Raw genomic sequence first — 16,258 nt, 5'->3', positions numbered from 1 at the left:
TCCCCGCCCCAGCAGCCCTTCTGTGCCAGGTTGGTCTGTCTGATGGCCCTGTAGCCCGAGACCTGTCACGGGGCTCCAGGACATTGGCTTTCCGAGGCAGGGCACAGTACTAGGCTGTGACCCAGCGGAATCCGTTCCTAGTGAGGTCCCAGGAGCGGGTGTTTGGCCTCACACGGGGGCTGCGGCGGCGAGGCCAGCACCTGTGACATCAGGGTGTTGTGCTCAGTCAGCTCCGGTCAGCTCGGAGACCTCTGGGGCCGGCCACGCACCAGGTGGGGACACAGAGGGAGCAGGGTTGGGGGGGAGACGTGATTAGAAACCCTCCCAGGGCTTCCCGGGTGTAATCGGAAACCCACCGAGGGAGGGTGACGGGGAGAGACGGAAGAAGGAGGCCCCTCCGGGTCGGGAGGTGGCAGTTTTAATAAGCGAAGGGAACGTACATTCCAGGTTCGTCCTGGGCAGCGGGCGGGACTAATGGATCCCTGCACCTGTCCGCTGGATCTTGAAAGCTTATCAAGAGGCTCTACCTGGGCCGAGTCCCGCGTACCCTGCGGGTGTCTTCAACCCCACATCACCTTTCAAGGCTGTGTCCTCGGAGCAGCCACCGGGAGCGGGAAAGGCAAGAGGAACAGAACCCACGTTCCAGGGACTGGGAGGGGGTGAGGGGCCTCCGGGTGCCTGGTCCTGCTCGCGGGTCAGTCGGCAGTCACGTCTTTTAGATGACCTTCTCCAGCAGGGCCCTTCTGGTCACTAAGGGCGGCTTACCCTCAGCTGTGTCCACAGATCCCCACCCCCACCCCCGACTAAAGCCCCTCTCCCCGTCTCCTACCGACGTGATCTCCCAGCTCCCTGAACCGGCACCACTGGGGTGAGAGGACTCGTGGTCGCCCCTCTGGGAGGAGCCTGGCGGAGGGGAGGGAAGCCCGGGTCCGCAGTCAGGAGACAAGTGTGGTTCAGGGTGTGGAATTTCTCATTACCCTCACCCCCGCTTCGCACACTCAGAAGCAAGCCCCAGGCACCCTGTATAATTCTGTGCGTGAAGATCCTACTGTGGGTCTGCACAAGATAGACGCGTTGGGAAGCAAAGCAAAGCACCATCCTGCCTTAAGACGGAGCAACAAGCCTCTGTTATCACATTTCCCCGGGCAGCCTTCACGGTTTCAACGCTGGCCTCGTTCTGTTAGCTTCTAAGTGGCCTTCCCAGCGGAAGGCCCATCCGGACGCTTCTGTAAAAAGCGAGGAGGGTGAGAGGCAGGCTCGAAATGACGCCAGGCGGCACGCAGGCCCTTTGCCCTTCCCACGTTGACTGCGGCCGGGTGGGGGGGCGGAGCCGGGCGGCTGCCGGTCCCCACGGCCGCGCCCACGAGGTCCGCTCTGCTCCCGTGCGTGACCGTGACCGTGCTCCCACGACAGGCCCCGTGAAGCTCCTCTCGCCTCGCCTAACTAGACCTGGCCTGGCAGGCCGCTCCGTTTCTCGCCATCAGGACCCCTGCCGGAGCCGGCGCCCCACTCCGGTGGCCTCTCACTGCGCGGCGTCCCGCCTGCCAGAGTTTTTGTCAGTTACGTGCGGGTGTGTGTAGAACGTATATAAGCACATACAGTAAACCCTTGGGTCGCGAGGCACTTGTCCGGCACCTGTGTCCGCAAGACGAGCAGACGTTTCGAATCGATTTTACCTTGATGAACGAGCGAGGTCTTGCAGTACAACTGAGCCAGCGGTGGTTCTCTCTCGCTCGCTCGCTCGCTCGCTCGCTGCGGGATTATGGGTGAGCATCTCCCACGCTCAGATGCTCGGTCTCAGGCTACAGCCTTTGACAGAAATGAGTGCTTTTTCGGAACATTGGAAGGTGCCCACAACTGGCGTTAGTGTATCTTTGTCACTTCAAAGCACCTCTGGACAGTCCTTTGCTTTTCCAGACAAGAGTGAGCTTAGGCACGCTTTGCTTCACTCTAGGTCATTGGACAGGTTCCCTGTTAAAGTTGCACGAAAACAAAAAGAACCCATTGAGCCAACAGACGGCAGTGATTCCGTTAGAGTGAAAGTCGTCCTACACAATAACCCTCCTCTCTCTTGTCCCTCCCACACCAGCCACGAAGGTTTTCAAAGGGAAGTGCAGGTTAATTTACTTTTCTTTATATTTTGTGTCTTCTTTATTATTTTGTGTTACAGTATCGCAGTCCTTTTTACCTGAATATTTTTGGGTTGTGGAACGAATCATCCGAGTTTCCTTTATTTCTGCTGGGGAAATTCGCTTTGATGTACAAGTGCATTGGATTACAAGCAGGTTTCCGGAACAAACGAGGCTCGCAAATCAAGGTTTCGCTGCGTGTAACTGTGACACGTCAATCACGTGTCCATTTACACGTGTCCCTCATATTTATTAAAATAGTTCACGTGTCCATATATGGTGGACGGTGAACACACATCTGAATAAATGGCTACACAGTGTTGCCCGTGTGGCCAAAACCAAGTGTAAGGGCACTGTTCACCTTCCCACGTGATTGCAGTTCTTTTCTGTTTTGTTTTTTTTTTTTAATTGAAATCGCAAATTGTGTTTTCATTAGAAGATAAATCCTAAATGTTTTCTCTTGGGGAAACAAAACCTGCGAAGGCACAAGATTTAGAGCAAAATGTTTCTATATATTACGCGTTTCCCGGGAGGCTGACATTCTGAACATGGAACAGAATGGAGAACTATGTGGATGAGTGAGTGCGGGTGTCCCGAGAGCTGATGTCACACAGCCTGGGTTCTGCGGGGTCAGAGAGACCCATCGGTGACTGTTCACCCAGCAAGCTCCGGCCGGAGACGGGGCATCAGAATGTCCGGTCTTAAAACGTGCATGACAGCTGTCCGTAAAGATGACAGTGGGGTCGTTAGGGCTTTCTGACGCAAGGGTCTTGTTCCGGAACATTGTTCTTTTCTGCTGTGGTGTGCGGTTGGCCTCATGCAGCTCAGGGCCACGGGACTCAGGGGTTGTTGCTTTTTCTCTGGGAGTGTTCCTCTCCCCGATCTTCAAAGCCTTTGAGTAGACTGACTGGCTTCGCGAGGCTCCCAGTGTTTGATGAGCTAAATCGCTTACTCCAGGTAAAGTGGATTTTGAGGAAGTCAGTTAGCTTTAGCAGGGAAAATGGCAGAGAAGAGCGTGCGATCTACGGTACAGACAGGAGCGGCGGGCTCCCGGTGGGTGCAGGGCACTCCTTGTCTCTGAGCTGGGGGAAGGGTTGGCTGGAGGCTTCCAGAATCTTCTGAAATGTTGAGATGTCGTGCTCCGGTTGTCAGTGGGAGGACCGGAAACGTTTTTCCCCCTCAAGTATATGTCATTTACGAAATGGGTTTGCATATTCTCAGCAGCTCACCGCGTGGCATTTTGAAAAAAGACCTTCCCTTCATTATTCCCATGGGAGATTAAAAAAAATTTTTTTTCAATGTTTATTTTGAGAAAGACAGTGCAAGTGGGGGAGGAGCAGAGAGAGAGAGGGAGACACAGAATCGGAAGCAGGCGCCGGCTCTGAGAGCAAAGAGCCTGCCGCGAGGCTCGAACTCATGAACCGGGGAGATCACGACCTGAGCTGAGGTCGGACGCTTAACTGGCTGAGCCGCCCAGGCGCTCCCTGGGAGATTTTTAAGCCTGATGTACGGTGAGGGGTCAGTCCTGGCTCTGAAAGTGCATACACCTGTCATGGGCCCGGGTGTTTGGGAAACCAGTTGCGCGAGGATGGGCCTCTTGTGACTTAGCAGCCTGGGCAAGGAAAGTTCTTCCTGCTCCCCGACCTCCTGCCTTCCTGCTCTCTGCACTGGGCACTTCAGTCGATTTCCATCATGAATAAACCTTCTACCCCCATGGCTGCCCCCCCCCCCCCCCCGCCCACCGCCCCACCAAGTTCACGCACGTCTTAAACGCATGGGGGGCTCTGCGGCTTGGGGCTCGTGGTTCCCCGGCCGAAGGGGGCGTGCTGAGGTTGCTAGGTGGCCGCGTGGGAGGGAAGCCACGTTCACTGTTTGCCTGCGCTTCTCTGCCCTGGTGGGTGTGAGATGCTCCGAGATCATGCTGGCTATTGATTTGGAGATGATGATCGCCATCGGCGTCTGCTTACTGATGGCCACATGGGTGCTGATGTGCTGTTTCCTCTGTCTTTGCTGCAAAGTGTCCAGATCGCTGGAGTGAGTGGGAGAGGCGGAAGGGCAGAGAGGTATGTATACTCGATGGTGTGATGTGCCCTGCTGACGGCCTCCAGTTGTAAGAAATGGGCTTTAAAAAAAAAAGACACCTAATCTCACGTTTATCATAAAATCTCCGAAGGGAAATAGGACAGTGGCATCAGCACAAAAGGCAGGTGACTTGGAGAAGGCCATCCGGGAACTCGGCTGTCACCTGGCTCCCTGCTGTCCGGTTCCCAGCAACAGAGCCTCAGAGAGCGGTCCTATGGCAGTGGTCCGGAGAGGTGGCCTGGCCCGCGTCTCCCGGCCCCAGCCCCGTTGTGTGAAATACAGGCTGTCTGTGTTGAGCTCGGGTGCCTCTGACTCTGTTCTTTCGAGAGGTCTGCGGGCAGCCGTGCCGTCTCTGATCCCCAGGCGCCTGGGACTCGGGACCAGACGATCACGTCTGCCATCCTACCAGAGACGCCTCCAAACTCAGACGTAGCAGTAAGTGCTGAGCGGTATTATCTTATTTATGAGGATATGTGACACGCTGCTTATCCACCACCACCTCTCGAGGGAGCTCCACGGGGTTCCAGAAGCAGTTTTCTGAGCTGCGGGGGACACGGCCAGGGAGGCGGGAGCTCACCCCCTCCCGACAGCTGGGGAATTGCAGCCCAGAAGGCACGAGTGAGTCTCAGGAGGTGGCAGGCAGTACACGGGTGACGGGGAGATGGGGCTCCGAGAGGGTCACTCCGCCCCCCGCCGGGTGCCATGCTCCCCCCACCCCGAGCTTCCTGGACCCTTGGGACTGTTAACTTGCTCCCTGTCCCCACAAAGAAGGCTAGGCACGGTCCATCGTGGAAGGGCTGGTTCCTGTCCTCACCCGGACACCCTACCTGAGTGGGGGCAACTTTGCAGGAGTGTGGGGGGGACGGGGTCAGGGGCCGTGTGCACACAGGACAAGGGGGCAGGGCAGCAGGTGGGTCAGAGGCGGTGACGTCGTTTTTTGGTGTATCGTGCAGCAATCTGGCGTGGCTGTGACCTCCAAGCTCACGGTCAGGGGGCCAGCCTCGCCCAGCCCGCATGACAGCCCGGTGTGGCACAAGCCGTGCCCTCCAGTTAAGGCGGGTTTAGCCAGCTTGGTCCAGGGGGTGGCGTTCTGTCCGAGGCTGGCCTCAGGACATTGCCCCGGCAGCTGCGGGCGCCCGCACGGCCGGGGCGGAGACCTCAGGGAGGCTCAGTAGACGGGCCTCGGGGCTCCTTGGCCACAGGGGCTCCCGGAGGGCACCACCCGCGCTGCCTGGGGCCGGGCTCTTCCCCAGCAGAGAAAAAAGGCTCCTTGAGAATGGCAGGGATTCCGAACTCCTGACTCCAGATTTGACTTTCTCATCAGAGAGAAGCGGTGGGACGGATTCTGGCCTGTTTTCAGAGAAATGACTACAGAGGAGAACTACGGGGTCACCGCGGCACCTGCAGAATTCTTGTTCAGGTCACGCCAAGACTTAGAGAACTAGGTATTCCCGGGTTCATACTCGTCCGCCAGTCGCACGCCAGCCGTGTGACCCTGAGCAAGTCCTACGATGCCCTGAGTCTCCGTTCCTTCCTCGGAGAAGTGGGAATATAGTGGTGTCCGCTCCTCAGGGCATTAAGAGGAACGGGGACGAGGGGCAGAGCCCCGTGTGCGGGCTGTGGCAACGTGGGAACTGTTCACTATGGCACGCCTTCCAAAGAGACAACGTGCGGGTAACGCAGTCCTCTTTCCTGCACCGGCTCCCATTACTGAAAGACAGACGGAGTTTCATTCAACCCCGCCCAAGTTTCCCGGCCAAGATTTTAAAAGCAGAAATAAAGTTGGGGTAGATTTCTGAAGCCTCTCTGCGGGGCACTGTGCCTGCAGATGAACCCTTCTTAAATTTTTTTTTTTATATTTATTTTTGAGGTGGGGGGGGGGGTGGGGAGGGCAGAGAGAGAGGGAGACACAGGATCCCAAGCAGGGCTCCAGGCTCTGAGCTGTCGGCACAGAGCCGACTCGGGGCTCGAACCCACGACCGTGAGATCATGACCTGAGCCGAGGCCGGACGCTTCACCGACTGTGCCCCCCCAGGCACCCCTGGACAAACCCCTTCTAAGTAAACTGAAAAGCCCCCCCCCCCCCCTCAGATGCCCGGCCTGACCTACGCTGCGTCTGGTTTCCGAGGGAAAGAACCTCTCCCATACGCGGACCGCAAGTGTCCACAGCGCACACAGCAGGAGCCTGAGGGTCCTTTTAGAAGATGATAAACTACTTCCCACGCGGCAGATTTCATCATTCCCACCAGGGCCGGCGGATCTCAGGACGTGGGCACATTGGTTTCCTCGGCGAACACAGCTTTGCGTGAAAACACAGGCAGCAAGTGACAACGCAGTCAGCTCGGGGAGCCGGTGCTTTATTTGGTTTCCTTCCCGCTGCCGGAGGAGCCCCGGCCGGGCCTGGGAGCCGGGGGCGCCGGCCAAGCCCGACGCCAGCCCTGGGGCCCACCCCGCTCCCCGGTGTCCCCGCGGGTCCGCGGAGGCATGAGGCAGAAGTCCGGGAGCCCGCCGATGCCTGGCTTCCCCGCAGCAGTGGTGGTGCGATGCCCGGGTCCGGGACAGCCGCGCGGCCGGAAGTGCCAGTGACTCAGCAGGCCGGGGGCCTGAAGCGCCAACCTGAGGCCCTTGCCAGGGCTGGTGGCGTGGGGCTCTCGGCCGTGCAGCTCACGGGCAGGCCCTGGGCGGCAGCGCACGGGCGGTGCGGGGGCCGATGGCGGCGAACTGCAGGGGGAGAGAGAAGGGACCTCAGTGCACCCTGCAGGCCGGGCCGGGAGCGGGAGGGCGGTGGGGCAGGGCCTGTGGCCTGTCCGGACGCCACTGCTCACACGTGAGCTCCTAACGTGTGTATCACGCTCCTGACGGAATCCAGCCACCACCCGTGCAATGCCTGGCCCGCACAACCTCCTTACAGCCTCCCCGCCAGCCCTGCGGCTCCGGTGCGGGGCCGGGGTGCCAGACCCCGGCACTGGTGCGCGCCGCCTTGGCCACACCTCCGCACGCCTGGGTGGGGCCCAGTGGAGCACAAAGTCTGGAAGGCACCCGGGCACGTGGGGGCCCCGACGGGGCGCCCCCAGGAAAATGGAGCAGTCCGAGAGACCAGGCCCTGGAGCCAGAGGGACAGGTTCCCATCCCAGCTCCGCAGGATCGTGGCCGTAGCAAGTGACCCTCCCTCTCTGGGCCTCTGTCTCTTCGTTTGTGAAACAGCAGGTGAACAGGCTTCCTCGGCTGCCGTGAGGGTCACGTGGGGCAGCGTGTGTAACCACTGGCGCCCGGCACCAGAAGTGCTCAGTGACCGCCAGCGGCTGCTGGGAACCCTGGTGTTGTTCCGGACTAGAAACTCCGACGGCATGAGCCTGTCGGGATGCCGGGTGAGCTGTGAAGCCGCGACGCTAAGTGAAAGACCCGGTCCTGAAATCCCGCAACAGGCAAGTCCGTAGACACAGGAAGTCGGCTACTGGCTGCCAGGCCGCCCAGGCACGGCTACCACGTCCGGGGGGCGGTGTGGTGCAGGGGGACGAGAACCGGGGCGGCCCGGCACCCCTGCTTATCCCAGCCTCTAAAACGGTACCCGCTCACTCCGTGCCAGCCGCTAACACTGAGCGCTTGAGGGTCTAATCTTTTTAATCTTCTGTCCCCAAGAGTCAGACAACGTTCTCTTTCCCCAGCGACCTAAATGCACGTCCTGGGCCTCCCCGTAACTCACCATATGACTTTGGCAAGTCATTTAACTTCTCTGGGCCTCAGTTTCCTCGCCTGTAATAAGGACAAAAGTCCTGATTCTGCTTGATTTCTACCCCTGGAACGGTGTGAAAATCCTACGAGATATTGCCTAGAAATGTTCCGTCAACGGGCCACGGCTCATGTATCACCGAGGCTAACAACGTGGACTCAGGCTTCCTCAGTTCCAACTGCGGCTCTCCCTTCTTCCTGGGAGACCAAGGGCGAGGCGCACAACTCTGAGCCTAACTCCAGCTGCAAAATTGGGAAACGGTGCCGACCCCCGCAGGTGTGCTACGAGACATCCTGTGATAAAGGGAAGAGCCCTCACTCCGCGTGAGTTGGGACAGTGCTGGCGGCCTCTGTCCCGGGGCTCCAGGTCACCTCCGCCCTCTCCTCGGTCCCACTGCAGCTGGCTCAAGAGCATTCCCATTACCGGCCCCCTAGGCCTGGTGATGCGTGTAGACTCCTGACAAACAGAGTCCCTAAAAGTGGGACTTTCATCCTTTGAGTTAAAAGACACGAAAAAGGGGAATGGCTTTTTGGATCGATTCCAGGATGAATTCCAAGGTGCTTAGATGGGAAAATGGAAAGGATGCTCACGTGCGTGCCAGGCTCTGGCTAAGGGACTGACTTGAATTTTCTCATCGAATCCTGAGACTAATCCATCGCGAAAACCCCTTACTCGGGGTTTTGCTTCCCGTGGTTTCAGTTACACACGGTCAGCCGCGGTCCAGGACCAATGACCTTCCGGGTCCCGTGTGGTCAGGTCCGGAGTACCTCACGCCTCCGTCATTCACCCCCCCTCTGCTCAGCACGTAGGCCTTTCTCATCTCTCATCGTCACAAGAAGGTGTGGTAGAGGAAGATGTTTTGAGAGACCACGCTGGTAGAACTTTTATTACACCGTATTGTTAAACTTTTATTGTTAGTGTTGTTGTTAATCTCTTACTGTGCCTAATTTATAAATTAACTTACCACAGGGATGTCTGTGATAGAACAAAACCTAGTATATAGGGTTCGGTATTAACCGCAGTTTCAGACATCTGCTTGAGGGTCCTGGAACGTACCCCCCACGGGGGGTGGGGACTACTGTATACATCTGTACAGGCCACAGAGGATAAGTATCATGTTACAAATGAGGAAACAGGCTCTGAGAGGTTAAGTAACTTGTCCAGGAGCACCAGCCAGGAAGCGGTGCTTGGGAATTCTAGAACCCTGCCTTCCCAGTGCTCCAGAGCTGGCATCAGGGTGTCTCCTGGGTCAGGAGTGCTCTGACTTTACACGGAAGCTCTAGGATAACTAGTAAAAATGTTTAAAAATCTGAAAAGACCAAAAGCCCACTGAATGCCTCACCTTGATTCGACCAATGTCGTCACCAGACAACTCTTGAATGTGCTTGAGGCTGTGGGTGAGGCCAGAGGGGCTGAAAAACGTGATGCTCGCTGGGATGCCCTGCAGGGAGGAAAGATCAGTCTGTTGTCGTAGGCCAAGGGGAGAGAATGTTGCCCCAGTGCCGTAGCTGGGCCCTCGGGCCACATGAGGCAGACCCGAGGATCCACAGCAGGAGGGTCCCTGGGGGACGTGGTCTTCTCTGCTCCCTGGAGGGCCGAGTTCACGGGAGGCACTGTGTGGAGAGCAGGGTGCCATTGGCGCTGCTCCTCATGGTGCTGCCGGCTGGAGGACAGGGGCACTGTGGACCCACATGCCCGGCCCTAGTGGACAGTGTGCCTCTGCTCATGTGCCAAAGTGGCACTGATCAGTGAGGCAGCGGTCCAGCCCAGCTCCCTGTCCGCTCTGCACCCCTTCTGAGGACGCAGAAGACAGGCTAGCTGTGTGGCCTTTTGCTTTGCACTAAGGGGACATCCAGAACCAGCAAGGCATCTAGAAGCCTGTCCTAGGAGAGGGACGGGAGTCTTACTGAAAACAGGAGTGGAAAACCTTGACTCAAACAGGCGCCGCCCACTCTCCTGTCTGAAGCCTCCAAAGGTCCTGTGACCTCCCAATTCAACGTAGACCCCTCCGAGGGCTTTGTGGGCCTTCCCAGTATGGGCCCCAGCCTCTGCCCTATAGCTCCGCCCAGCCCCCTGCATGACATCAAGGCCCCCAGCTGCCCAGGCTTACTATGTCTGGGATGCCATGCATGTGGCTTCGTGTAAATTATCTCCTTTAATCCTTACAAAAACCTTAAGAGAGCGGTCCGGTCCCATTTCACAGGGGTGGAGATGAAGTCACACTGCTGGGGATGGGGGAACGACGCGCAGGTGCCCGCCCCGCTGGAGGTCTCCCGGGGAGCACCACGCACCTGCTGAGAATAGTAGCTGTGGAGGTTCACCTGGATTCCCGGGTGTGGGACCTTCTGATAGACGATGATGCTTTCCATGGGAATCCCTGGACACGAGCAGAACCAGGAAACGGGCTTTATTACACGAGGAAGGCAGCGGGGTCCCTGCTCTGCAGGGCGGTCCGTGCAGACGGGACAGCGCAGCACAGCTCTCCTGAACAAGCAGCCGGGAGCTGAGGTGCAGACCGCGCCCGGGCACCCGGCCGGCCCTCGGCAGCCCGTGATCCTGACCCCGCGGCCTAACGTCCTCTGCCGTTATTCCCGGTAGCGTTCAGGAGACAGAGGACAACACCAAAGACACATGATCTCTGCTTTAACGCAGGGGGGATCGTTACTGGGTCTAAGATCCTCCTGGGGAATATTCTTTACGTGGGTCACTGGAGATCGAGGACAGAGGGCGGGAAGAGGAGAGCTGCGGCTCCGCGCGTTTCTTGCCTTTGGAGAGCCGGGCCTGGTGCCACCTAGCGTCACAGCGGCCCTGGGCGGCAGGCCTCTGTGGTTGTGCTCATTCCGCAGGCGGGGATGTGGACACGTGCACCACGTGTGACCCTGCCCTTGCTCACACAGCTAATGAACAGCAGAGGGAGAGTTCAAACCTGGCTTAGTCTCTCCTGAAGTCTGCACTCCAACCTGCCGATGACCCTCTGCTCTCAGACCCGCCCGTGACAGAAGGTGTGCGGGCCACACCCCCTCCCCCCCCCCCCCCCCCAGCACTTGAGTGGCTGGGGCTGACGTGCCGCCGGGGCAGAGGGCTGGTCTCTAGACCGTGACAGTGGAGTGGCGAAGGCTCAGTGACACTCCGTGGGCTCCTGAGGGGCAGCCCGCCACTGCCCCCCACCCCTGCCACGGCCTCCTCTCCCCAGGGGGCTCTACGGGGCTGACCACAAACACTGACCACGAAGGCTCCCGGTAGACCCGAGGAGGCGGACAAGGGAGGAGGTGACCACGAGCCCCAGTGCATTCTCATCACCTTTGTCCTTGAGCATCTTCGGCAGGATTTCCCCTTTGACGGTTCCACAGGGAAACAGGAGAGGCAATGCCGGTGACTCCCCTGCAGATAAATAACCGGACTTTGTGAACGCTTTTGAGAAGGGGGTGCGTCTGCACAGGGGTGGGGAGGAGCCGCTCTGGGCCACCCGGCATCTGAGTGGGAAGAAGCGCTGACCTTGCCGTAGGAAGATCACAGGAAGTTTGGCCGAGGCGCTCAGAAAACGGGCGTCCCCACAAGCCGGGAGCCATCCCCCCCAGGCCCCTCCGGCGCCCCCTGGTGCTGACGGGGCGCCTGAGCAGCAGGCATGAGCTCTGCCTGTCACTGGAGTCAGAAGGCCAGAGGCTGGGTGGTGTCGGCACTGCAGACGCCCCCCCAACTCGGGAGGAGCCGTGGAGGCGACCGAGGTGGCTGGAGCCAGGGCTCATGCCTCCGAGGTGGCAGGGTGAGGGCAGCCACCCACGGCCCGGCAACCACCCCCAAACAGAGACAAGCTGCAGGTCTACTGTCCCCGCCAGGACGGCGGCCACCCGGCCAGGGGCCCGAGGGGCTGCTGGGCGGCCATGTAGGGGCCTGGTCTGCTGAGAATGGCCGTGCCTCTCACCTCCACTCCCCATCTCCGCTCTAGGAAGACCTAAGGGTGTGTTCAGTTCTAAGCTCTCTGCAGAATCGTGAAGATGACGTGAAATCCAAACACCAACTCGAGGTAATACCAGCCAAGAAACCAATAGGCCGTCACATGTTAGAATCCTCCCCAAATGTGAACATTTTCGTAGAACTAACCGTTTCCCCCCATATCCATCCATCCATCCATCCATCATCCATTCATCCATCCATCATCCATCCATCCAGCCATCATCTATCCTTCTATCCATCCAGCCATCAATTGGAAGAAGCTTTAATGGCTGTTCCTTATGCACACTTCTATATCCATAGACCTCCCTGAACACCTCTTTGGAGACTGCAGATACAGGAGGGAGCAGAGCAAGTTCTTTCCATCTAGCACCATCTCCATGAACACCCAGTTAAACAACAGGAATAACTGTAGACTTCTTTTGAGTTATTAAATAACTATATATTGGTGAATGTTTTCTTTGAACTGTTCTGTAAATATCAGCACTGATATAAAAGAACAAAAGGAATGGGGAAAAATTTAAATGTAGATGATAAATGCCCACCGATTTCTTTTTTCCAGTGTGAAGAAATGTTACATGCATGACACGTCCGATCCATAAACGCATATTTTCAAAGCCACGTTCAGGTGCTATTTTCTTAACCAGAGCCCAGGCATCCCCTCAGCATCGGTATCTCTGTGGGTGTTAGGTGCTGGGGCAGGATTCCAGGGGCCAAAGCTTTCCCACAGACCCCAACTGCCTGTTCTGGGCGGCTTCGAGGATCCAGCAGGGAAATCACGGGCCCGCCTTGTCAGCAAGCCCGGCCCTGGCAGTGTGCAAGAGGTCTTCGGAAGATTCCAGAATCTGCCCTTTGAAGCATCTCTTCTGAAAGCAGCAGAGTACTGAGCTGCTCATATGCTCATATTCTCTGATTCTTGGCCACTAACAAGGGAGATGGGAGCTTAGCATGTGTGTCCTAGAAGAGGACAGACGCCTGTCTTTCCTCACTGCACCACCAGGGCCTGGAGGGCCAGGCCGCACAGGCCCAGTCAGCCCAGCTGCCTTCATGAAAACCTGAGGCACCATTATCCAGGGAGGAAGACCGCCACTGTCCTGGTCGAATCCTCTCCTACTGCTGAGCGGAGATCTACCACAACTATCCTTCCTGGGACCTAACCCCCTTCGGACCAGCGGCAAAGAACTCATTCTTTTCGGGGGATAAGTTTATTGCCTACAGAGTTTTAACACAAATAGGCCAACGCTAAATAGGTTAACGCCAAAGCTGTCTGATTCCGCAGAGGCGTGACCTGTTTCCTGGGACAATAGGAGAGATGGGGCCTGGCAGGGGTCTCACCCGACACAGAAGACACAGAATGGGGACTCACACGGCTCCGAGGCTGTCCATCCCTTTAACAGGAAGGAGGCCGGACTGCGGGGCTGTGGGGGCCGAGGACAGCAAGGGTGCTGGAAATCCCAGGAGAGGGTTGTACGGTGGGATGGGGCAGGCGGGGACTCCGTAAGTAGTCGCTGTAGTGATTAAGGTAACAAGGCTGATTTTTTACAAACGCCATTTCACTGGAGGACACATGAGGGACTATAAAGCTCCAACAGTTGCCGGGTGAGCAGGGATTTCAGCCTCCTAGGCGCTGCTGTGAGAAGCAGGCCGTGCAGGCAGATGCTCATGGTGCGGAACCCGGACAGTGAGACTGATGGCGAGGGAAGGAGGAGCCGAGCAAGTCTGCAAGGCTGCGGGAGCCGTCTGCCTACCAGCGCCGAATCCAGAGGACATTTCAAATAGCTGCGCTCCCCTCTGACTCAGGCAGACCCTCTCTCCTGCAGAATGTTGCAACTGTCTTCCCCCTTTTACCATTTTAATTGCTGCTCTCTCTTCCAGTAGAGGAGATACCCTGGGAGGGCAGAGTTTTCTATCGTTAACAGTGAGCTATCTGGTGCGCGTAGGTGGCTCAGTCGGTTAAGCGTCGGACCTGTGGTTTTGGCTCAGGGCGTGATCTCACAGTTCCTGGGTTCAAGCCCCACATCAGGGCTCTCCCCTCTCAGGGTGGGATTCTCTGCGCCCCCCTCTCCCTGCCCCTTCCTCTCCATCTCTCAAAAAAAAAAACACACACACACACACACAACAGATGAAATGAGTTCATAGCTTTAGTGCTCACAGTGGTGTCTGTCACAGAGTAAAAGTGTCAGCTAAAGTAAGCAATAACTATGAACTGGCCTGTTCACTCTAAATACTGGAAGTAGATTCTTAGCTTTTCAAATCAAGCTTCAGATCTTACTGGGGAAGGAAATCATTAATGCCTTGGTAAAACCACGGTTAAAGTATTAGCAGTCAAGAAGGATTCTTATGTGGTATTCTAATTGCGAATTAAAAATTTATTAGGACACACAGGCATGCCGGTAATGAATGAGAAGTCACAAAGGCTTTGCAAAGAGTGTGGACCCGTGTCTGCCGAGATAAGGGCAGAGTAGGCTCCTATCTACCCTCACACCGTGAGGCAGTTAATTGAAACACCAGTGTGATATCTCAGAAGTGACACGGATCCTTCCTGCCTTGTGTATGCAGAGCAAGGAACACCAGCTTGATGGCTTTGCACCTGATGATGAAGAATGACTCAATTTCCCTCCGTCTCTTTCCAGAACTAGTGCATCAGCTGTGAGGACGGCCAGATCATCTGCCCTGGGAGCAGGCGGCAGCCCCTGTTCCATTAAGGAGTAATTGTCGTGCCACCCACAGAACCCATCATGAGTCTTCTTAACCAAGGCACTTGATTCCACGGGGAATGCCAAGAGCTACCGTTCACAGCGATTTCTACATGAAGACATTAGAAGGGCTCGGTTACCACTTAATGGTGACCATTATCCCCTAAAAACATCAGAAATAAAAAGCCTGGAGTTGGATCCTTCTGGAACATATGCACCCACACTATGAACGGCTGGGGGAAGAACCCAGTCGTGACATTCTTCTCGCCCCAGAAGAGGTGAGGCTCAGTGACCCTCGAAACGGTGCCATGGGCCTGAGGACCCCGAGGTGCCCGGGACCGTGCTCACCCTTGGACCCCCGGCATAATTCCCGCTGCTGTTTCAACACCTGACTGGGCAGCGGTGGGCAGCGGCACGCCCATGCTGAAGCTAAAGGGCTTCTCAGCCCCGACAGGCCGGCGGGCATTGGCCAAGCCCTCCCCTGCCTCACCCTCCACGTGCCCTCCCGTCAAGCTGGAACAGTCCGACAGCATTCGGCAAACACCTCGTGGGAACACCTGTGTGCCGGGCCCTTTGCAGGGCTGGGGGGGGGCACCAGGGAGGAGGCGACACAGACCAGTGACCCTCACGAGGCCGGAGTCTTTGGGACAGTAATGTGTAGAAAGAGCACAGCCTATAGCAGCCCTGTCGTGAGGGGCTGTGCTTAACGGGAACTACACGAGGGACGGACGTCCGCGGGCAGCACCGTCGGGGGAGGGGGGGGACAGGCAGAGGTGGGAGGGTTGTGCAGGAGGCTGGGCGGGACAACGTGCCGGGAGCAGCCATGGGACCGGCCACTAGAGTCGTGGGCCCTCGACTGTCGTGTCTGAGAGCCCCCGAGGCACCGCGGTTTCGGGTGGCGTGGTGGATCCAGACCCGAGGCAGGAGGCCCGGAGGTGCTACCCTGGGACAGGAACACAGTGCTGGGTGGCCCGGTCCTCCTCCCCGGCCCAGGCCAGCACCTGCTTCGACCAGGCTTGGGCCCAAAGGGTCACTGGCTTAGGGTCCACGTCCATTGTCCCCGGGGCTTTTGGGAGTGTCTGGGAAACACACTCCTTTAGTAAGAAGAGCGTTTCTCCAAACTTAGACCTCACCGAACTAAAGGGAAGAGCAGGGCTGGGGTGGCTGCGACCGAGAGGAAGGGAGCACCCTCGGTCCTGCTGCCCTGCTCCCTGGCCCCCGGGGGGGCCACCACGCTGGCATCTGGCACGTGTTGTCTCTGTGTACCTAATACGTCGTCGTGCTGGGCCCGTGGCGTGGGGGTGCTTATTCGACCCGCTTTTACCGATGGGGGAGGGGGCGACAAGGGCGCAAGGGCAAGTGTCTGCAGCTGGGTTAGGCTGGGGGGTGGGGGAGATGGCGAGGAGGACTGCTCTGCGGGCACCCCTTAACCTTCCCGCCCCTCTCGCTCCAAGTTCCCCAGAAGCTTTACTTGCATCAAGGGTGAACCCCTCACGGAAACGCAACATGTCTGCAACCAGCGACACCTACAAACGGCGGCCACACGCCGTCCGGGGACGCGCTCGTGGGGGTGGGTGCTGCTCTGAGGAGGGGAATTCAGAGAAGGAAGCAGCCCCTAGGAGAGAGGAGGAGACACAGACACAGGGACGGTGCCCAGCGGCACCTGCCCG

At 57.8% G+C, this 16,258-nt stretch overlaps 1 protein-coding gene across 5 annotated transcripts in view; it reads right to left on the bottom strand.

Moving 5' to 3' along the window:
* Nucleotides 1–6,536: 6,536 nt before the first annotated feature.
* Nucleotides 6,537–16,258, bottom strand: part of UROS (uroporphyrinogen III synthase) — a 35,328-nt gene continuing 25,606 nt past the window's right edge. For 3 of the 5 annotated variants that reach the window (XM_030334775.1, XM_030334777.1, XM_030334776.1), the window contains 4 exons: nucleotides 11,242–11,322; nucleotides 10,233–10,318; nucleotides 9,284–9,382; nucleotides 6,537–6,932 (listed from right to left, as the gene is read on the bottom strand). In XM_030334775.1, the coding sequence (XP_030190635.1) occupies nucleotides 6,876–6,932; nucleotides 9,284–9,382; nucleotides 10,233–10,318; nucleotides 11,242–11,322 (323 nt within the window). In that variant the 3' untranslated portion in view covers nucleotides 6,537–6,875. Of the gene's footprint in view, nucleotides 6,933–9,283; nucleotides 9,383–10,232; nucleotides 10,319–10,707; nucleotides 10,839–11,166; nucleotides 11,323–16,258 lie in introns of those variants that run through there. The other 2 variants (XM_030334778.1, XM_030334779.1) reach the window with 2 other exon arrangements.

The sequence above is a fragment of the Lynx canadensis genome, chromosome D2 (genome assembly GCF_007474595.2).
Source record: "Lynx canadensis isolate LIC74 chromosome D2, mLynCan4.pri.v2, whole genome shotgun sequence".
NCBI lineage: Eukaryota > Metazoa > Chordata > Mammalia > Carnivora > Felidae > Lynx > Lynx canadensis.
The sequence above is the reverse complement of the archived record's forward strand: the minus strand, read 5'-3'. Positions and strand labels throughout refer to the sequence as shown.